Below are 20737 nucleotides of genomic sequence, written 5' to 3'. Positions count from 1 at the left end.
TTCTTTCAGTAATCATAATGCCACAGAGAGAAAATATTAGTCAATCCAAAGTATCTTTGCCCCGCACTGCAACTGGCCTTCCTTCCACTTATCACACATTGTGAAAATCCGAGAGTTTTCCCGCTTTTTGTAGAACCCAGCCTTGTTCTTTTCAAGTACTTTGCGTCTACACTACTAGTAACAACAAATAATCTTCTTCCATGGAAAGCAGCAGCAGTAGCAGCATTGACAAATCTATCTTGCTTTCAGAGCATAAAGAAATTCGGAAGGCACCTGACCTGGGAGGTTTTACTATTAAGGTTCAAGTATCCGTAAATGGAAAGATGCATGCAACATCGACAGGAGATGATGGCGGCATGTTGACTAAACGGATATGCAACATTAACCTTTACTGTTGTAACTACTCTTGTATTAATAAACAAAGAAGTCCCTCTTATACATCTGCGGCATATACAAATATTGATGAGTAACAAGAAGTTTTCATCTGTATTCTTCAAGGTTCGATCCTTGTTGATTCACAAAAGCAAAAAGCAAATCAAGAAGCTCAGTTTAGGTGACGGGTACTAATTATGTTGAATCAAATAAAAGCCGGCAGGTTACTACTGCTTACTGTGACATTTGAGTACATATCGTAGCCGCTTGTATTCAATTTTTGCTTATTACTTAGAATTGTACCCATTCACTGGCCCATCTTACGTCTTTTATAAGCCAATGATGCACAATACAACCGTGCCACCAGTGCTGTTTTTGTAAGCTAGGTAGGCTTGGTAGTCACCGTATCTCTCATACTTTTGAGTTTTCTATTGTTTGTTGTCAGGAACAGTATGAGGGTGTAATGCTGTGTCACCGGAAAAACGTTTGCATAAATTTTGCGCTTACGTTATAAGTTTCATGTGGCGGATGCGCTTGCCCCTTTATGGAATTGTGTATATTTAAGATATTTCTTACGTGTTAAGTCTCGTTTCAAAAGTCAAAGTTAACAAAAAGCCTTCCAGATGTGAACTCTCTTGTACAGCCAACAGCTCATCATCCTTAAACATATTGCATGTTATAATGAGATTCGATAGTGTCCTCTCTCCTTTGCGTCGTTCAATATTCTACAAGCGCATCAATATTGTCGTACTTAATTTACAAATCAATGGCCCGTGTAGCCTCTTTACCTATAGTACAGTTACTCAGTAAATACGTAGCATACTTAGCAGTATAAGTATGCGTCTATACGCGTCAAAGCACTTATAAAAAAACAGATAACTAATTAAGCTTTATTTTAATCTGTGGAAAGCAAAGAATGATGTGAATGACAGTATTGAACTATAATATAAAGTATGTGTATTACTGAAAGCGTGATAGAGTACTTTCTTCGCTATTTTCCTTAAAGTCTGTTACATAGCTTCAGCCCGAGCATGTCTTCCTAGACTACTTGCTGCATTACGAGCTTCTTCTTTGGTACGGTCCCAGTATGCTCCCACCTTATTAGCTTCTGCTCTGGCATGCGCATCCAAACGACTGGCAGCACCACCAACTCTGTTTACTTCACCTCTAGCATGTTCAACGATATCGTCGGCTGTGAGGCGCGTCTCCTGCTGCTTGGTGCGGTCCCATGAATTCCCAATTCCGTCTCCCCTAGCTCTAGCACGGTCACCAAAATCGCCAGCAGCACCGCGTGCATCCTGCTTGTTGCGTTCCCAAGAATTGCCCAACTTGTTTGCTTCAGTTCTGACGCGTTTATCAATATCTTCAGCCGTATCCCATGCATCCTGCTTGGCGCGGTCCCAAGAATTGCTCAACTTGTTTGCTTCGGCTTTGGCACGTCCTTCTAGGTCGTCCGCCTTATAACGAGCATCCTGTTTGGTTTGCTCCCAGGATTGACCGAGTCTGTCAGCTCCACCTTGAAGCTTAGCGGCGGCATCATCCGCATACTCTTGTGCATTCTGCTTTGTACGTTCCCAAGACGATCCAAGTTGGTTTGCTTTGGCTTCTGCTTCGGAAGAAAGATCGTCCACAGTTTCACGGGCATTTTGCTTTGTCTTCTTCCATGAAGCGTCCCAATGATTGGCTTCAGCTTTCGCCTGTGACGATACATCATCCGCAAGGTTCTGTGCATCTTGCTTGGTACGTTGCCACGATGATCCAATTTCGTCAGCCTTGGCTTTGGCTTGCGTCGAAGCTTCATCCGCAGCTCCTTTGGCATCTTGCTTTGTTTGCTCCCAGCGTGATCCAAGCTCGTTGGCTTTAGCGTTTGCTTGATACGATGCTTCATTTGCAGCGCCTTTAGCATCTTGCTTCGTTTGCTCCCAGCGTGATCCAAGCTCGTTGGCTTTGGCATTAATCTGTGCGGATGCCTCGTCCGCAGCACCTTTAGCATCTTGTTTTGTTTGCTCCCATTGCGAACCAAGTTCATTCGTCGTGGCGCTGACGTTTCGCTTTGCCTGCTGCCATTCATTCGAGGCTTCATCCTTGGTCTTTTCCCACTCGTTAGCTGCTTCTTTCTTAGTCTGTTGCCATTTGTTTTTCAGCTCGTCTTTCTCGTCATTGACGCGCTGCTTGGCCTCTTGATACTTTAAATGGGCTTCAGGGTTCGACCAAGCATGTGCATCAGCAATAATACCTGCGTCAGATTTATAGGCAGTATCACGCAACACGGAATCAGGCGGGCGGTCGCCGCTCTTCATGTGGTGCTCAGCACGGAACTTGTCGGCACTTGCTTCGACATCGTCTAATTTATGGCGTGTATCGACTTTGACGCGATCAACATAATTCTGGCCTGCTTTCAGCTCGCGTTCAGCAGCAGTTTGTGCTTCGCCTAGAGTGTCTTGTGCTGCATGACCCAATTCGGTTGCCGTGCTTCGCAAATGTGCCTTGGCGGCTAGGGCATGGCCGCTCGCATCTTGGTGCGTGCGCCAGTCATGTTGGCTGCCTCTGGCGTTCGCCTGCGTGATTGGGGTCACAGTTGGAGCCGATTTCTCCATAGGAGCTTTTCCGTAGTAAAAGTCGACTGCTATTTATTATTCATCCAACGTCAATAACTTCATGTATAAACTGTTAAGGCTATATAAAAATGCTATACAAACCCTCTTCTTCCTTTGTCTTATGTGTTTGATAATAGGCTAATCCAGCGCCAGCTAGCAAGGCAGCTCCTACAGCGACAACCTTGCCACCACCACTTCCACCGTTAGTGGATGACACAAAGCTACGACGAAGGGGTGGCGGTCGCGACATTGTTGTATTACGGATACGAGATGTACGATAGTTTGGTAGCATAGTGTTCAATGTATTCAAAAAAAGAAGAAACAAAGAAACAGTGGTGTAAATGCAACAAACCCATCGAAGTTCAAAAAATTACTCATGACATCATATTGATGAGCCTGCTTTACATGGGTTTGGCCCACTTATTGTTCTTCTTTGACATTGTAGCATACAGCTTTTGTAGATATCACGAGTAGTATGGGTCGTCAGTATCATATGTGGCATACACTACTTGCCACTTCTAGAAATGTAAACAAAATAAAGCTGTTGAGCAAACAACAAATGCGTATGCATTTGAAAAAGAAAAAAGTTGTGGGTCTATACTTATTATGCAGGCTTCTTGGATTTGAAACAAAATTGTGCATTGAAATTTATATGAGAGTCAGCCAATTACAGCTTAAGCGCCTTTTTTCGTAGTATAATGTACAATGTCCTTTTCTGAAATCTGTCCAATATGTAATTACATGCAGGTATCCATCCATATATATTTATATTTGTCCTTCCTCATTTGTTTCATGAACGTTTCGGTTGCCATGAGATGAATCTTGTTAATCGTGTTTGTGGTAATTCGAAAAACGAATATGCTAACAATGAAAGCATCGAATTAATAGAGGTCATGGGTTGAAGGTGAGAGACTATGGTATTTACCATTCGATGCCATAAGGATATCAACCACAGGTGCAAGGAGTGCTTCATAGTCCACATCTGGATCTGCCAACTGTGGAACACGAGCAGCCCATGCCTTATCAATTATACCCCATTCAGACATATCCGCCTTTGAGAACATGCAGGGAAATGTTTCCGTCAGAGGGCCAAATAAGTCGGGTCGAGTCATTGGATCTTGTATAATATCGTTGACAATGTAATAAATGGGATAACGTTTATCATATGTTCGACGGTACTCGACACATGCATCCAGCAGTTCGCGTCTATCGACGTGTGGACCTGCCACCAGATCCGATAGACGGGATGGTTCGAGAATAGGCATGGCGGCAGATACAGCCTGGTTAATCGGAATATCGCCAAAGATCTCCAACACGACTGCATTCATGAGCTCCTTGCGTGCCACATTAGATAGTAAGGCTTCATCTGCTGAATCGATCCGTGCGTCTAACGCGATAAATTTGGCCAAGTTCAAATGGAGCGAGCTGTAGCGATTCCTGCCACCCAACGCTTCCACCATCTGACTGGCAGTCAGCGTTACTGGTAACAGATTGTTTGGTGTGACAAACAGTCTCTTGTTGAGTGCACGACGGAGAGCCGACTGGCCCTTACCGCTACGTGTGTTGTAGCGTGCGGCTGAGGACAATGCGCCAAATTGGACTAGGGTAGCATCGAGGCTCGCCAGTTGCGACGCTTTCATGAACTTTTTAAGCGGTTTTGTGAGTGGCTCTGGTGGCTGAATCACTTGTTCGCCATGCTCGACACTGCTGCCGTTCGCGGCGAAGCTCATGGGATCTACGACCTCCACGTTGTTGACGTTAAAAATCGCAGACTCCTGCATGCCCCAATTGTGGTCGCGGGTACGTTCAATGATCTGAACACCGAATTCTGCTTCGAGCGATGACAAGTCGAATATCAGAGACCAGGGAATTTCGGTCCATTCATTCATCGTCTTGCAATCCTCCAGTTCAGTGCGCCACTGTTCTGCTGGATCGTGTGTTCTGCATACACGTCGTAAAATAGTTTTGTCTTGCGCTTCGTATCGTCGTGCGAGCTCAATAAACGGTAACCATGGGTATGGATGGCCAAGGCGAAGCATGGGGGCAATTATGATGCGTTTGGTGTCGTAGGCAATGCGAATGGCGTTACGGAATGCTTCATGTTGCTCTGCGAAATCGCTTTGGTTGTATTATTTTATATAGTCATAGTTTTCTCATTAGTTAGTTTTTGAACTGTATGCGTAGAACATAGTCTCTTATTGATTACCCATGTGGAAACCAGGAGAGGTATCGTAAAGGTAAAGTTGGGACCTGCCCTGCTCCTTTTCCGCCGGCTGCTGGAGGTTGTGGTGCTGCACCTCTTTGTGCTTGTTCGTCTCCTACGACAGGTTTTTGTTGTGCATCGAGGTAAGTAGACGGTGTGGGCTGCTGCAGGTAAGGGAAGACTATGAATATGAGGAAGAATAGTATGAATGCTACACCAAGGAAGTAGACGAGGCGGTTGGTCCGCAGCATGATGGGAAAGGAGAGAAAAGAAGGAGAGAACCTTATTTCATGTTGGACAGCTCATTTAGCATCGGCGATGCGCGCACCTGTACATTTTGTCAGGAAATCAAAGATCCGACTTAATGCGCAGTGAAACAAACATTCCAAAAAAAGCAAAAGTAAGCTTGCATTTGCCACTCTGTCATTTGCATGTCGTTAAGTAAACAGCACCCTCGGTACATGTAAAAACAGGATAAACGACACTTGATTAGCCAAGAGTGACACCGGCACACACTCTTAGAAGTTTAATAAGAACACGTCGTCACAGGCAATAATTTGTAGTGTAGAAGCTGCATTGTCTTGCAGTTATGAAAATAAGCTGATCATCGTCAACAATATTCCTTTTTCGTCAGCAATTTATTAGTATTACCAACGGCAGATTGTTCGTTGTTATTCTAAACAGCGTAATTTCTGATAGCATTTTTATATACGTTTAGTCCTGTATTAGCATCTTTAAAACCGTCTGGGGTTGTCAATAGCGGTAGATGTTGATGGTCATTCCTGATAATAAGTGGAGGTACTTGTATATCCTGTACGCCGTTCTGTAATGATGTGATTCGTGACACCAAAAATGTCTTACCGCCTTTCACATAATCAGTAAAGGATACCTTCTTTGGAGCATGACGGTAAAGCATTATACGATTTCATACGATTACATCGTACTGAGGAGCAATTTTCTTTCAATTAGTACTGCTGCTACCATACACTAATAGTCTAAATGGCAGAGATAGCTGTATTATCTAAACGTTCCAATGCATTCGTTGGAGTGAGCTGAAGCAGTCGTATTTCGCCAAACTCATTAATTACAGTGTACAGTACATTGACGCATATGTGGGCTGTTTGTTGATATTAATGCCCATGTTTTTAAAAATTGATACCCATACAAGGTTCTCCATCAGTTGTGGCAATCAGCTTTCAGAAAAAGGGGCGACTGATGTCAATCATGGCTGTGCATACCCCGCGCATGTACTCTTTGGATGGTATATAGCCGGCATATTTCTTTTTGTCTTCTCTCACAATCACCGTCCTTTATTTCATTTTCAAAGATGCAGAAGGGATTGAACCCTTGATGTGGTTATTCAGAGAAATAGAGATTATGCTTAATTATGCTAATGGACGTGTCAGGAACATACCTCGAGCTCTGATGTGCTCACCCTAGTACTAAATAATGATCATATAATCATATACAAAATTTCCAAGATCAATATCGTTAATCATCATTATCCGACTTATCAACCTTAATGTCAACCTTCCCATGTATCCACTTTGTTATTTTCCATAGCCAGAGGTGTATATATACCATAGTCTTAAATATTAAAGGTTTAAAGCGTCAATTAGTTTCTTGAATTTTGTTTCTAATTCCTTCCTCATCATCTGGTCTCCCACCTTGGTTTTTTTTGTTTTGTCCTGTTCTTGCTGAAAGCACCTAACACATTCTTGTCGGGTCTTTCTGTCATGTATTTTCCTAGTCTTATCTCTGCTCTGTCTTTGTTTTGTTTTGTCTTGTCCCTGTCCGCGTCGTGCAGAAAGTGAGAAAAGCAATCTATTGGTTAGATAATATTAATGAACAAAAGGGTGATATGTAAGTACAGTACAAGTTGCAACAAAGAGATGTGTGGCAGTTCCAAAACAAAAAGAATTAAAACAACCTTGCCGTTAAAATGACTTTGTTTTCAGTTTGTCGCGCAAGGCACGCATTTTGCGACAAACCCAGTAGGAACCATATGTCTTCATCAATATTCCGGCAATCTTTTATTTTCTACCTATTAAGAGGACGATGTCTAATGATCCGGCTGGTAGATAAACTTTTGTACTATCAAGACTGATTAAAGATAATCACAGTTTGTGTAGAAGCTGCTATATAAATCATGAACAATTGTATAGCACCGGCGTTAGCTGGCGCGTGGTTGCGCTACTTGTTGATATGCTTATCACCATTGTCTGTTTACATGAGCATTTTCATTAGAGTAGAAGGTTCCCATGCTTTTACATAAACCTAAATATATTGTCTAACCAGTTGCGTAGTGAATATTTGTATGCCATTGATGTTTAACCTAATATTTTAGTATGATGTCTTAGGCAGTGTAACAATTTGGTTAACCACAACAATGTATTATGAACGCGTTTGCGCTCTATAATTTTAAGAAACCGCCTCGCAGCGAAGGTATTTACAGTATGATGACGCATGCACGGCATCCCAAGTGCCTGTATGATATGTGGTTTTTGGGACTTAAGCTGTAATATGTACATTGGATCCGTTAACGTTCACCCCCCTTCACATATTTTCACACAAAAGTCGGAAAATTGGCATTGAAATTAACGGGGGGACACTGTACGTTGATAGCGCGGCGTCAAAATCCAGAAAAAGCTAAAGAATGTAGTTGGAAACGGAGAGAAGTAATCACAGTCTCTTGGCAGCTATACTTTGTCACACCCATTATGCGCCTTGGTCTATTGTATTTCTTCACTTCAATGTTCGAGTCACAATGCGGACACCGCAGTTTACTGATTGGTACTCGATGATACGGAGACCAAAGGAACACAGGCGGGTGATACAATTTACTAGGATCCGCTTCTTGAACTAGTGCACAAGACGGCAACTTTCGAATATCCAAAATGTACCAGAGCCATACTACTTTGGTGGTTCCTGGAGTGCCTAATATTGACCCCTGCCTTTCTTCAGTTACGCATATACCACACTGTTTTCGATACAGTCTGGACTGTTCTCTGTTTTCGCTGCATTGGTGCCGTCAGTCGCAACTGCAACACATCGACCTCCCAGTACTTCGTCAAAGGCGTGGTAAAATCTGTCTCTTCTTCTTTGTCATCATCATAATAATAGCAATTAATGTCATCTATATCATTTGCGAATCATGACTTTCCCGATAGTTGCTGTTACTATTGCTATCACGATCTGGTTCCAATTCTTTACTGCGGTTGTACTCGCCAGTTCGGCAGTACGCTATTTAACACAATCATTTCATCGTTAAATCGTTAAAGAAGTCTTTTGTTTTTTCCTTGTTTTATTATCAAATATTACTGTACCTCTTTTCATTTGCTCTCAACGTTTGCTCGCGTGAAATCGCTAGACGAGTTTGCTGAAACAACATGCTTACATTTTGACTAGGACGATCCATACCACGGACGATGACAGGGTCATTTCAGTCGGCGACAAAGTCCTTGCTTTTGGAGGTCTCCCTCTCTTCTTTTAACTGCTGTTCCTTTTGCCTGACATAGCGACTCACGTATTGAAGCTAGTAGATTAAACGTATCGTTTGAGCAAAGAAAAAAAAAGAGGCTAGCGCATTTTGGTTTTTGTAGGATGTAATTACATAGAATACAGCCTAACCATTCGCTCCTCACAGAATGTAATTAAGAAAATCATGAGTTCCTATTCGCTCAAGCGTCACCCCAAGAACCGCAACAGAGCTCTTTTTCTTGTAGTGTAAGGAAAAGAACGTCGCACGGTACAGCTTTGAAGTACCACACATATTATAGCGCTAAAAAAAATTCCACATCAGTAATCAGTATCGTAACACGTCCCCACCCTCAAGTCTAAGGCAACCTTCGATATCGTTGACAGTCGTATAGGACTTTTGGGTTCATTGTTAACAGTGAACACTTGTGTGCTCTTAGCCCTCCCCTCCCTTTATCTTGCTATTTAAGAAGTATTAAATGTAACTGATAGAACGAGGTACATTAGTAGTGTGCGGTGGTCAGTGTCACACTCCCTCAAATGAAAGGTAACAGGTCGTTTTTCTCCGCCTCGTGTTGCTCTCGAGTCTCCTTTTCTCGGTTACTATTGTCGGAGATCTACTGCTCTAATGAAGTTGTCGTGAAACGGAGAAACATAATCAAGAACATAAGCATGGACCCACTCGTTCAGCCATACACACATGCACAAGTCGGACCATAACCTTTTCTTTCACTCTCTCGCTCATCGAAATCACAAAACGTGTGGTACCCCCAGCTTGACCCATTGGTGTCACAGTTCACGGACTTCTTAGCTTGCTCCGCGTTCGCAGAGAAGAAAACGCTTATATATAATTATCCAGTTTTTCAGTAGCATCTCTTCTTCTCGAGCTTTATCCTTTTCTTCTACCTACCATTCATTTAAAAGAGAAGAACAACAGCCGAAAACCATGAACTTTCAATCCCTAGATCTGTCTTCGTTCTCTTCGATGGAGAGTTTGGCCTCGTTGCAAAAGGAACAGTGGGCACCTGTCGTTAGTATTGCTGCAGCTGCTGGTTTGGCTGTATATGCACTCTCCACTGCCAACAAGAGTAACAGCGCCACTCCCAAGGGTTACAAGGAGATTCCTGTTGCTGAAGGACGATTGCCTTACTTTGGTAAATATTCATAAGACATTAACAACAGACTCTACCTCTTCTATTGCTGGGCGAAAAACACTTTACTTTAATCATTAGGGTCATGTCGCTATATAATAACATGAAAATTTCATCTAGGCCACTTGCTTTCTCTGGGAGATGTACCTGCCCTTAAAATCACTGAAATGCAACAGAGACATGGTAAAGCAGTTGTGCGGTTGTTACATTCTCTATGAGCAAGCAATGAATAAGATATAGCGAGTCCTTATCTTACTAAATCCAATGATTGTAGGACCTATTATGAGAATTTATATGGGTGTTCAACCTTGGGTGATGATTAGCGACCCACTTATAGCTCATGAGGTAAGTAATATAGCTGCGAGTGAGAAAAAATTTGATACTATGATACTTCCGTGATGCAGTGGCACTGACTGTTGTTGTATGTCCGAATCATAAGATTTTCATGACCAAGGGCAGTATCACATCGGGACGACCTTTCCAGCTTTACACACATAACTATTACTCAATAAACCAGAGGTGTGTACATGGGAGAAAGTAGCTATGAAAGCACGGTAGCTGTCAGTAACACGGTGTCAATGTTTATGACATTTGTTGTGCTCATATTTCTTCTGCATGTGAAATTTTTCAGAGGTGTTGCTTTTCCCAATCCCGGCAAGCGATGGAAGAAGACCCGAACGGCTGGTAAGCTTTTTTTAATATAATGCTCTTCATAGTATAAGGTGAGCAATAAATGTATGTCAGCTGAACCAATTATATGTGTCTTTTCGTTATAATAGCGCTCGATATTTTGGCTCCCAAGAATGTCGACAAGTTCTCTCCCATTCTTCATCACGAAGCCGACTTTATTGTCAAGCACCTTTTGAGCGCCACTATTGCCAACGGTCATGTTGAAGTCATCAAGCCATTCCAAGCTGCCGCCATGAATGTGGTGCTGACAACATCTCTTGGAAAGCGTGCTACATCTTTACAAGACCCGCTTTTCCAGGATATCATCGGCATTGTCGACCAAGGCATGAAGTGGGCTGGTGCTGCCGAAGATATGAGCACATTCTTGCCCATCCTCACTTTCTTGGACGTGATTCACCGCAAGGAGCGTCGAATGAAGGATTTCATTGAGAAACGTCGCAATCCCTTGTTCAGACGTTTGATAAAGGAATCTTTGGAAGGCGATGCTCACTGCTTGGTCAAGTCTTTGTACGAGTGCAAGGAAGAGTTCGATCTCGACGAAGATGCCATTCTTGTTACTATTAGTAAGTAAAACTACAGTGTACATTTGTAGCTACCCTGTTAAAAAATTAGTCACTCATGTATACACCAATAATCAATATCAGATGACATCATTGCTGCTGGTGCCGATACTATCGCAGTCTCCTTATCGTGGGCAATGGTTATCTTGTGCCATCACCCTGACGTACAGCAAAAGCTTCGTGATGAAGTAGATGCCTTTATCAAGGTCCACAACCGCCTTCCCAACTTTGACGAGCGCGATTCACTTCCATATCTCATCTCTGTCCAGAAGGAATGTTTACGCTTCCGCCCCACCACTCCCTTTGGCCTCTTGCATGAAGCTACCGAAGATCGTAAGTTTACAACCATCTCATTATTAGCGAAGTCTTTCGCATGTCTTTTATACTCATATTGGTGTACTTTTAGTTGAGTGCCGTGGCTACTTTATTCCACAGGGTACTGTTCTTGCTTCGAATATGTATGCCATGCATTGGGATCCTGAAGTTTACCCTGAACCCGAAAAGTTCATTGCCGACCGTTTCATGAACAACACCAAGACCATGTACGCCTCTGCTAATTCGCGTATCGAAAACCGCGACCACTACAACTTTGGATGGGGCCGCCGAATTTGCCCTGGTATTCATTTGGTACGTTAAAAGATTACGCTATTACTGATGATTAGGAGCTTGCTTGTCTTTGTGACAATACCTACTAACTCTAGAATCTTTTGATACTACAACGTAGGCTGAAGTTCAGATGTATAACGTCATGGTCCGTGTAATCGCTAGATCGGTTATTGCTCCTGTTTTGGATTCCAAAGGCAGCCCGGTCCTTCCTGATCTTAATGGTGCTCGCGACGCTGGTCTCGTCCTGCAGCCACCCACTGATGATGTTCGCTTTTTGGAGCGCACTGATGCACTGATTTAGAAATTTAGAGCGTTGCTTCCATTATACAAGACCCTCATTTATCATGATAACTCTGATCTTATTATCTTGCCAAAATACACGACGACAAGCACTGGTACACATTCCTTTTTTCATTCCTTTGCTCAGCATTTTATATAGTTTTTAGCAACTTCAATTATCATTGTATGTCATTTTTCCCTTTTAAATAACTTAATGTTCTGCCATTTGTCATCTGTTTAATAAAGTAATACCTATGTGATACCAGATATTAATTAAAGTAAGCTGAAAAACGGTATTTTTATATATAATCCCATCAGTCTCTGTCTATGGAAAAGTGTAACAGCTTTGTATATTGTCTTTCTTTTATACAACATACAGCTGCTACACATGTAAAGCACTTGTTTCTAAAGAAAAAATTAAAAGAAAGGTGTCTTTTAATTTATCAATATTTGAACCTAAAATAACCAAAGATTCCAACGAGCTGGTTCCACCATCACATAATCTTCATCAGGCCACTTTCTCGCCCAATTCTTGAAAGTATGTACCATCTCTGTATATGATTGTGTCACATAGAGTATTTTAAGTTCCTGCTTCCAAAAGTAGTTAATGGTACAGTAATAGTTTTGTAAAGTTCTTCAAGATTACGAAAACGTTAAACAATAACCAAAGAGCAAAATATAATAATAGCTACTCAGAGCTTGTCTATTGAGTGACGCTTGGCAAGTCATTATAAGTTATAATCTTGAACCGCAAGAATCTTCTTCCTAAATACAACAGCGACACAGCAATTTAAGATAGCATCAACATATAGATTTAAAGACTGTGTATCCAAAAGCCTATTATGCAGCATTTAATTCATGCACAAGATAAAAGGGTCGTCTTAGATATCTAATACTGCTGCTGCATAAGGAAGTTTTATGTCTCAAACTGTGGGAAACATATTACTGTATTGTAATGCCAAATAATACGAGTTCTGACATTGTTGTGACGGAATCATCCGTTGCCAGCTTAATGTATTGTTCACGACCTGTATTTTCCTCGGTAGCAATTATTTAGTATACTACCTCCCTAGTTACGGGAATCTTTTTGACAGTATGGTCTATTCATGCCTCTTATCCACAGAAACATATTATAAAGCTATGATAATCACAAATAATGCTCTTCGAAACAAAACAAAGTGGGCAGGGTAGTTCCACCACTTATAGTTTCCGGCGAAGCTCCGAAGAGAAGACTTTGTAAAAAACATCTCTACCGATATCCCATGTTGTTACTGTACACCACTCAATATGCTTCATTATTCTTCTGCTAGTTTAACTCAAAAGGGGGTTCTTTTCCTTCCATGTAGAGAAGAACAATGCCAATAGTATTAATTAAAAATTACTGTAGAAGGTGACAGTCAAAAGCAGTGGAAATAAACGAAGAAGATCAATATTGAAACATCTCTTCCGTTCATCAAAACCAGTTTTATTCATCATTATAAATTTTGTTATACTTACGGGTCAATTTTCAATGGGAAAACGCCCCCAAAAGAGCTGAATAAGTATATAATAGCTCCTATTGATTATTGGATGTTATGTACGTGCTGTCAATGATATCTAACAGTAATTTTGAAATACGCATATACACCGTCCTCCTCACCATTATATGGTGCCACGGTTTAACATTATCTAGAAAAAAAACGATAGAGATAGATATCAAGTAGAAAATTCTCACAACATATGTTTAATGAACGTGTTTTGCGTAGTGTATAATCGATCCTGTTAAGAAGTGTTGAACTGGATTCTTGATGAAGCATTTTTGAGACTTCATTATATATGCTTTACATCCTCACTCTTGATTTTGATGAAAGTTTCTATCCACAGCATCGGTAGTGAAGTTGCGAGAAAAAAAAGCTTCAAAGTAAATCAGTTAATATTGTGGACTTGTGGCTAATCGACAGGGTGCCAGTAGTATGCTGATAATGAGGTTTATGCTCCTTATCAAAAATTGCCGTGTCGACTTTAATGTTGCCGTACTTTTTAAAGGGAGTGATAAGGTTGACACGCTCAATGTATAAGCTTGTGCTAAGAAGCAATTGTAACTGCTAATATAGCTCGGCGGTATGTTGTTTCCTCGAAGCCGCTCACGGTCGAACCATCAAAACATCTTTTCGGATTGTATATAGCGATTGAGCTATTAAGCTGAAGATATACTCGCCTCCTGTATCGTATAACATTGAAATTTGGAATCAATTTCCAGCTTTTCCGATAGTCAGACTGTGCTTCTTTCAATCCTGTTGATAAAGAGGTCATCGTTGGAATTGTTTCCAAGAGCTTTACTTTATTCATGACGCTGTGCGTGATCACAATCTGATGGCACCTCGGTACCTCGCTTTTGCCCTTGTTGACTATCCAAATGTACTCTTTTTTTTTACTCGACATAACCCGATGCTGTGAAGGGAAAGGGACGAAGGATGCATAAGGTACGACCTGCGTGTTTTAATGAACTGTTAGAGAGCACTACTGGTCAAAACAAAAGCTCTCCAATTTGAGATAAGCTTTCTGGAATTCGGCCCGAATGTTTACCCCTTGCTACAGCACAGAGTAAGAGGAGGGATATAAAATGCATTACTGTGCAGCAAGGGGTAAGGGTGCATGCGGGCTTGGGCGTTTCGGTGTACGAGACAGACACAGCATTCCGGTGACAGCTCCGGTGAAGCCGCCGGTGTTTGTTTACGATGGAGTATAACACTCCGTTTGAATAGCAATGACATAATCATATTATATCCATTCTAAGCAATCCAAGCAACTATGGCGTGCAAGCAAGATGATGCTAGCGCCAGGCAATAACGAGGCCAAACAAGGAACAGGAGAGAAAGAAACGTGTTTTGAGTGTATGTAAAGATATATAGTGGCTATAGGAGAACAGCGGTATGACGCGCAGTTGTGATTAAAGATAAATATATATAATATATATGAAAACGGAAGATGGTGGGATGAACAATAAACGGGAAAACAAGAGTGGGAAGGAAAGCAACTTTTTTTTACTGGTACAAGCGGCGTGGAGGTCGGGATCCTGCCTACTCCCCACTAACCCGCTCACTTATTCTTTTTGTTATCTACAGGATTCCTATAGAATTTGGAGAGAAGGAGTCAGTTATCCCAATCTGGGGTAATACGTGCAATTGCAAAAGAAAATTGCACTTACTCTTCGTCGTCGTCTTCGTCGTCACTGCGGGTATCCTCGGCGTTCTTGCCCTGGATGACCCGAAAAACGATTCGGACGATCATGCTGAACCAGTATATCATGATGACATCCAGCAACAGGAATAGTAACAGGTACAGTTTCTGGGTAAATGGAGTAAAGTATTTACCCTTTTCAGGCTCCCACTTCATATCCATGTACTTGTGAGGATCGGCTATATACACATGTATAGACCACCCTGTCAGTTCCAGCTACGAATTCCCGACTCCTCCAACCCTTTGTCATACCTAGCGTCGCCCATATAATCACCGTAAAGAAGCCATGACGTGTCACGGGCCATGCTATTGCAAACGTAGCGAACGCTATGTCACACAAGGTGGTAAAACCCAAATATTTTAAAAGTTTCGCAAACTAGCAAGTATAGTTAATCAGTAAAACCGTACATACACACACGCACAAAAGTACTATCTCTCACACTCTCCATAATTTGTTTCCCTTTTGTCATTCGCACTCCTCCCACACCCAGCGTTATCACAAACACTTACTGCTAAGAGGATATCAGACACGTCCATACAGCACAAAACCGCATTGCCGATGCGAGTGAAATTGGTATAGTAGCTCGACACCAACAAGGTGATCGTGATAAAATGGTGGAATAACATGGCGTAGTGGTCTTTCCGTCGCTTCTCGATGTGGATGACGTACAGTTGCTGGAACCAAAACGCCAGCTGCATCAGATAGTAGTACTTTGTCAGTCGAGTCAAATAAATATGGGGATAGTCGATCCAGTATTGCGTTGTGTCGAACCAGTACGGACTGTTATACATGATGTACTACAGTCATCCCCAGTGAAAAAAGTAATCCGTTTGTTAGCAAACATTGCAAAAGCCATATGCATCCCCCCCCTCATCCCCACTCCACTCCAGATATGTTTCATAAGCGATTTTGCATACCATGCCAAGGGTCCAAAATAAGCTTGAGTAGGTAACCACAAAACCTTGCTCTGCGAATCGCTGTCGTTTGCCAAAGGGGGCGATACCCACTAAGCGGCCCAGTGGATGATATATGTACTTCATGATACTAGCTCTAAGAAACGTAAACGCCACCACCCAGAAGCCCACAAAGTAGAAATCGTCGACGCCCTTGTCGTACGCGTCATGTCCGACCTTATAGGAAAGCATAAGACTTTTGCTGGCTAACGGCGACTCTAGCAGAAAGTGGCCGAGAACAACCACAGCTGATATAAGTCCAGTTATTTCTAGAAAACCCAACAACGAATCTACGATTAGCCTCCTCTTGACATGCTTAAACGCGCACCTTGCTGTGGTTTTTTTTTCTTTATTCTCTTTTCCGCACTCTCGCCATCCTCCTCTTTTCTTTTCTCTGTCCCAAAATCTTCTGAGTGTGTGGAGTGTGTCAATGGTGCTTGCCTAGTTCGAAATTCAGGACGCGCTCCGAAATGGTCTCCGGCGCGGCGCCAGTCTTTGCAGGTTTCGTGAGCGTAGCCTCTTTCCTCTTGAGGTCAGTCATCGGTAGGAGGTGAAAGAGATGTGGGGGAGACGGGAAGGGAAAAAGAGCAAGGGGTGCTGGGGCGAAGTTTTTGCGCCGAGGCCGCGTTTTCACTCTTGGCTTCTGCGTAATTTTTTAGGTCATTTTTGTTTCTCAGCTGAGGTTTTCTGATTCTAGTTTCTTGATGTCTTGCCCCATTTTTTTAAAACCTAACAACTACAACATGTACAGGGCGATGCAGGTTGCTCCAAACCAACTTGGGAATTACGTGTCTTGAACGCGTATTCTTGCCCAATCGCTCCGTTTTCTATTATCGGGGGAATCTACCACCGTCAGCAAAGCAGCGTCGGGACGTTCAGAGGAATACACTTCTTGTAACGACTCGTTTGACTGATGGTCGGCTCGTTCGAGCACTAGATACTACGACCATGCCAGAGCACCGACACATATCATCACTGCGGGCCCGCTGCGTCTCGGATCAAAGTGCTGTGAGGATCCTCAAAGCTAGACAGGAATCGGTAAATAAAATAGGGACTTGATTTAGAGAATAGATGTTACAGAGAGGTCCAAGAAGTATGCTTCTATTTATATCACTGGTTCTCAGGATATTTTTAATACCCTCATTTATTGAATGTAAAGTCTCATCCTGGGCATTTGCCTCTTTAACCTTCGCAACACTAGCTTCAGGTGCTTTGCAAAGTAGCTTGGACGATGTCAAATTTGCTGTGGCGGATGGTCTTCCCCATGATCTAGCTGATTGTTACACTTGGCATCCAAGAAACTTTTATTTCCAAACATGGCAGGTGTCCCTGATGGAGTGTGAAATCCCAATGGCCGCCTTGTCATTGGATTATTTAATTGCATTGGCAGTAGTCTAAGCCAAATCGTATCTTGGGAAAATAGATAAGTTATCCTCAAAAGCTGATGGCTCTGAAAGGATGTGGCACAAGTGTGTAAACGTAGCAGCGATGATGGTATGTAGTAATAGACACTGTTTTATTTATTTAAAAAATAACGCCCTTGGTGGAGGGGACCTGACTGCCGCTATATTGATGATGATAGGTTAGATATTTATACTTTGGTGGCACTCTATGCTATACTAGCTGCTACTACGTACCCAGTTCTTTCGACAGCCTGCTTGATCGCCACAGCCAGGGACTTGAAGGCCGACTCGGACCTTTTGATAAACAAGCTAAATTTAGTCACTTATTCCGAAACCACTCTTTTCTGCCTTCTTCCCTTAATGACCCCGCCAAGAACGAACAACACTTTACTTGTGATGGTCGTTGGTGCCCTTCAATACATCCACATGAAGGGTAATGCCTGCAGCAAACGCAAACGAAAGCAAAACGTGAGGAATCATTTCGGTTGACAGCGTGCCGATCATTTCGCGCTTCAAATCCAGGTTGATATCAGCGAACGGGCGTCCGGAAATATCGACCACAGATCGTGAAAGTGCCTAATTTTAAAACATTTCTATGAGTCTCCCACATGATCATCCTCGACTTGATCTTTATCTTCTTGTGATATGTCTCCTTGATCCACTGTTCATACCTCGTCAAGAGGGCAGAAAGCCGAACCGAATCGTCTGATGCCCCGTGGCGTACCGAGAGCCTGCTTGAACGCCATACCGAGGGCGATGCCCGTATCTTCAGCTGTGTGATGGTCGTCGATGTGTAGATCACCTTTACACTTGAGAGTCAACGACCAACCACCGTGTTTTGCAAGAGCATGATACATCTTATCCACACATATTAGCAACTAGGAGAAACCGCTGCACTTCTACCTCGTCACCAAGGAGATCGTAGCCTTTTGGCTGTCGCTTACATGATCAAGGAAGCCAATGCCAGTGTCAATGTGGATCTGCTGATCGAGACTGGCATCGAGATTAATGTCCAGCTGAATGTCGGTCTCGTTTGTTTTTCGGTTAACGGTTGCTGTACGTGCTTCTGCCATTGGTATGTTTAGTTTTAGAAATATTAAAAAAGGTTGTATGTAGTGTGTGATATTTTTTTTTTTTGGTCAAGCCAGGTAAACCAATCCGAGATTGTGAGTCATACTCCGATTCTGTTGAAGGCTGCTGTATGTAATATCAATGAAACATGAGTTAATTGGCTTATGCCAAGTTTATATTTTTTCTTTTTGTGCAAAGAGCAGTCCAGAGCAACCATTGACGGTAATCTTCTACTGTATACGACGCTCTTGCATATCTTTCATGCCAGGTATTATGTACATATTGTATTGCGCTCCAAGATAAGGATGCTCCACCAGTAGTCGGTGTTTGTACTACACAGCTTTCTAGGACTATAAAATGATACTGATAAGAGGGAGCCAAACTGAATAGCCTGATATATTTCGTATACGTGTGGAGTATCTACGGGCAGCATATGCTTTTTTTGGGTTCGGTAGTATGTAGAAGTAGAAAAATGGAGAAAAAGAGACGCATTTTGAAGGTGAGAAATAAGGGGAATATGATACATCAAGAGGTACGGAAATGTTCTGTTGGAATGATATGATTAGATGGGTTGGGAGAAGACTGTATTAGTAGACTTCAGTTATCGGGGTAGAAAGTAGTCTCAACAATGATGCCGGTGACGCGGTAGGGGTCAATGTTTGAAGCAGGGCGTCTGTCCTCGAGATAGCCCTTGCCTTCCTTGCCGACGTGGCGAGGAATACGGATGGAAGCGCCACGGTTGGCAACACCGTAGTTGAAGGTACCAATGTGGCCGGTCTCGTGTTGGCCAGTCAAACGCTGGTCATTGTCGTCACCGTACACGGCAATGTGCTCCATATGACGCAAGCTCATCTTCTTGATTGCCTTTTCGATGGCAGCGATACCGCCTTCCTTGCGCATTTCCTCGGTGGAAAAGTCTATGGAGAAACCGTGTTTGTGTTGAGTTTTTCTTATCCCTGTGTACCAATACTAATGACAAACAAACTTACTGGTATGGCAACCGGCGCCGTTCCAGTCACCCTTGACAGGCTTGGGGTGGATGGTCACTGCAATGCCAAAGTCTTCGGCAACACGCTCCAACAAGTAGCGGGCGGCCCACAATTGGTCACCACCATCGATACCTTCGCAGGGACCGACTTGATATTCGAACTGGCCGGGCGCAACCTCAGTGTTTGTGCCCGAGATATTGATGCCAGCGTACAAGCAGGCACGGTAGTGAGCCTCGACGATATCACGACCAAAAATCTTGCCAGCACCAACACCACAATAGTACTTGCCCTGTATACGCCAAACCATTGCGAATTTTCAGTATGTGATGCGTTTGATTCTCCTCCTTTTTATTATATCCTCCTTGAGATCAAAACTAACCTGAGGTTCAGGGAAGCCGAGCTTGGGCCAGCCGTAGGGCTTCTCAGTCTGGGGATCCATGAGCATGTATTCCTGCTCAATACCGAACCAAGGCTTGGCATCAGCGTGAGCCTCCATGATCTTCTTGCAGGCGTGGCGGTAGTTGGTTTTGTGGGGAGTGCCATCAGGGTTGAAGGTCTCGCAGATGGCAAACTTGTTGTCGCCACCACGGAAGGGGTCGGCGTACAATGCAACGGGCTGGATGAGGACATCAGAATCATGGCCCTCGGCTTGGCCAGTAGATGAGCCATCAAAGTTCCATTCGGAGAGATCAGAAGCAGACTTTGGGACCTTGGTCACGGTCTTGGTCTTGCTACGGAGCTGGTTGAAACCATCGATCCAGACATACTCGACCTGGACGGAGCCCTTTTGGTCAAGAGCAAGGTACTTATTGAGGATAGCAGCGTTGGAGACGACAGACATGGTTGTGTGATAAGAGAAGATATGTGCAGTATAAGTGAATAGAAGAAAAAGAAGCTTGTTTCCAAGATGAAAGACTGCACCTTTTATATCGAAAATAGCGCGAGGTCTATTCGGGTCCTGATCGATGTGATTTGATTCCACTAAATGCGGCAATCCCCCGTTTTCCACTTATCTAAGCTTCCACCCAACTCCTATCTTGCTTTTCCACCTAATTGCCCGAAACCAAGGGCGCCCTTGTTTACTCTTTGATGAAACAGCAACAACCCAATCCAACCCAACCCTGCCACAGCACTCCCCACTGTCTAGGATCCCCATACACGCCAAG

At 43.0% G+C, this 20737-nt stretch overlaps 5 protein-coding genes across 5 annotated transcripts; 1 reads left to right on the top strand and 4 right to left on the bottom strand.

Annotated features, from left to right (window-relative positions):
• Nucleotides 1-1382: 1382 nt before the first annotated feature.
• BDB00DRAFT_874096 (uncharacterized protein) lies at nucleotides 1383-3219 on the bottom strand (the record flags this gene model as incomplete). Its single annotated transcript, XM_053127181.1, has 2 exons — nucleotides 1383-2998; nucleotides 3072-3219. 2 exons carry the CDS (start codon nucleotides 3217-3219, stop codon nucleotides 1383-1385), a joined length of 1764 nt encoding a protein of 587 aa, XP_052977982.1.
• A 222-nt stretch (nucleotides 3220-3441) lies between these two features.
• Nucleotides 3442-5464, bottom strand: BDB00DRAFT_831828 (uncharacterized protein). The gene is made up of 4 exons (XM_053124158.1): nucleotides 5176-5464; nucleotides 3895-5087; nucleotides 3571-3830; nucleotides 3442-3487 (listed from the first exon to the last, which is right to left on the bottom strand). The coding sequence occupies exons 1-3, from the start codon at nucleotides 5421-5423 to the stop codon at nucleotides 3760-3762; spliced, it is 1512 nt and encodes a 503-aa protein (XP_052977981.1). The 5' UTR covers nucleotides 5424-5464; the 3' UTR covers nucleotides 3442-3487; nucleotides 3571-3759.
• A 4131-nt stretch (nucleotides 5465-9595) lies between these two features.
• Nucleotides 9596-11957, top strand: BDB00DRAFT_874094 (cytochrome P450; the record flags this gene model as incomplete). The annotated part of the gene is made up of 9 exons (XM_053127180.1): nucleotides 9596-9803; nucleotides 9921-9983; nucleotides 10075-10145; nucleotides 10240-10319; nucleotides 10432-10484; nucleotides 10580-11053; nucleotides 11135-11383; nucleotides 11457-11677; nucleotides 11775-11957. 9 exons carry the CDS (start codon nucleotides 9596-9598, stop codon nucleotides 11955-11957), a joined length of 1602 nt encoding a protein of 533 aa, XP_052977980.1.
• A 3161-nt stretch (nucleotides 11958-15118) lies between these two features.
• On the bottom strand, nucleotides 15119-18584 carry BDB00DRAFT_766669 (Imidazoleglycerol-phosphate dehydratase-domain-containing protein; the record flags this gene model as incomplete). Its single annotated transcript, XM_053119608.1, has 8 exons — nucleotides 15119-15333; nucleotides 15407-15530; nucleotides 15665-15952; nucleotides 16073-16414; nucleotides 17742-17805; nucleotides 17903-18087; nucleotides 18183-18368; nucleotides 18456-18584. The coding sequence occupies 8 exons, from the start codon at nucleotides 18582-18584 to the stop codon at nucleotides 15119-15121; spliced, it is 1533 nt and encodes a 510-aa protein (XP_052977979.1).
• Nucleotides 18585-18716: 132 nt separating this feature from the next.
• On the bottom strand, nucleotides 18717-20533 carry BDB00DRAFT_478152 (uncharacterized protein). Its single transcript, XM_053117536.1, has 3 exons — nucleotides 19951-20533; nucleotides 19572-19860; nucleotides 18717-19499 (listed from the first exon to the last, which is right to left on the bottom strand). Exons 1-3 carry the CDS (start codon nucleotides 20410-20412, stop codon nucleotides 19180-19182), a joined length of 1071 nt encoding a protein of 356 aa, XP_052977978.1. The 5' UTR covers nucleotides 20413-20533; the 3' UTR covers nucleotides 18717-19179.
• Nucleotides 20534-20737: the final 204 nt, after the last annotated feature.

This window comes from Zychaea mexicana (assembly GCF_025766255.1).
Source record: "Zychaea mexicana strain RSA 1403 chromosome Unknown BDB00scaffold_55, whole genome shotgun sequence".
Lineage (NCBI taxonomy): Eukaryota > Fungi > Mucoromycota > Mucoromycetes > Mucorales > Lichtheimiaceae > Zychaea > Zychaea mexicana.
Note: the sequence above shows the minus strand (reverse complement) of the source record. Positions and strands in the feature narration are given on the sequence as shown.

What these genes read in the sequence shown, in the direction of transcription:
- BDB00DRAFT_831828 (XM_053124158.1), bottom strand. Translation starts at nt 5,423, where the DNA reads ATGCTGCGGACCAACCGCCTCGTCTACTTCCTTGGTGTAGCATTCATA. An exon ending in CTCTCCTGGTTTCCACATGG is followed by an intron (nt 5,088 to 5,175) that starts GTAATCAATAAG and finishes ATACAACCAAAG; the next exon opens with CGATTTCGCAGAGCAACATG. An exon ending in TATCCTTATGGCATCGAATG is followed by an intron (nt 3,831 to 3,894) that starts GTAAATACCATA and finishes TTTCATTGTTAG; the next exon opens with CATATTCGTTTTTCGAATTA.
- BDB00DRAFT_478152 (XM_053117536.1), bottom strand. Translation starts at nt 20,412, where the DNA reads ATGTCTGTCGTCTCCAACGCTGCTATCCTCAATAAGTACCTTGCTCTT. An exon ending in TCGGCTTCCCTGAACCTCAG is followed by an intron (nt 19,861 to 19,950) that starts GTTAGTTTTGAT and finishes TGGCGTATACAG; the next exon opens with GGCAAGTACTATTGTGGTGT. An exon ending in CGGCGCCGGTTGCCATACCA is followed by an intron (nt 19,500 to 19,571) that starts GTAAGTTTGTTT and finishes GTTTCTCCATAG; the next exon opens with ACTTTTCCACCGAGGAAATG.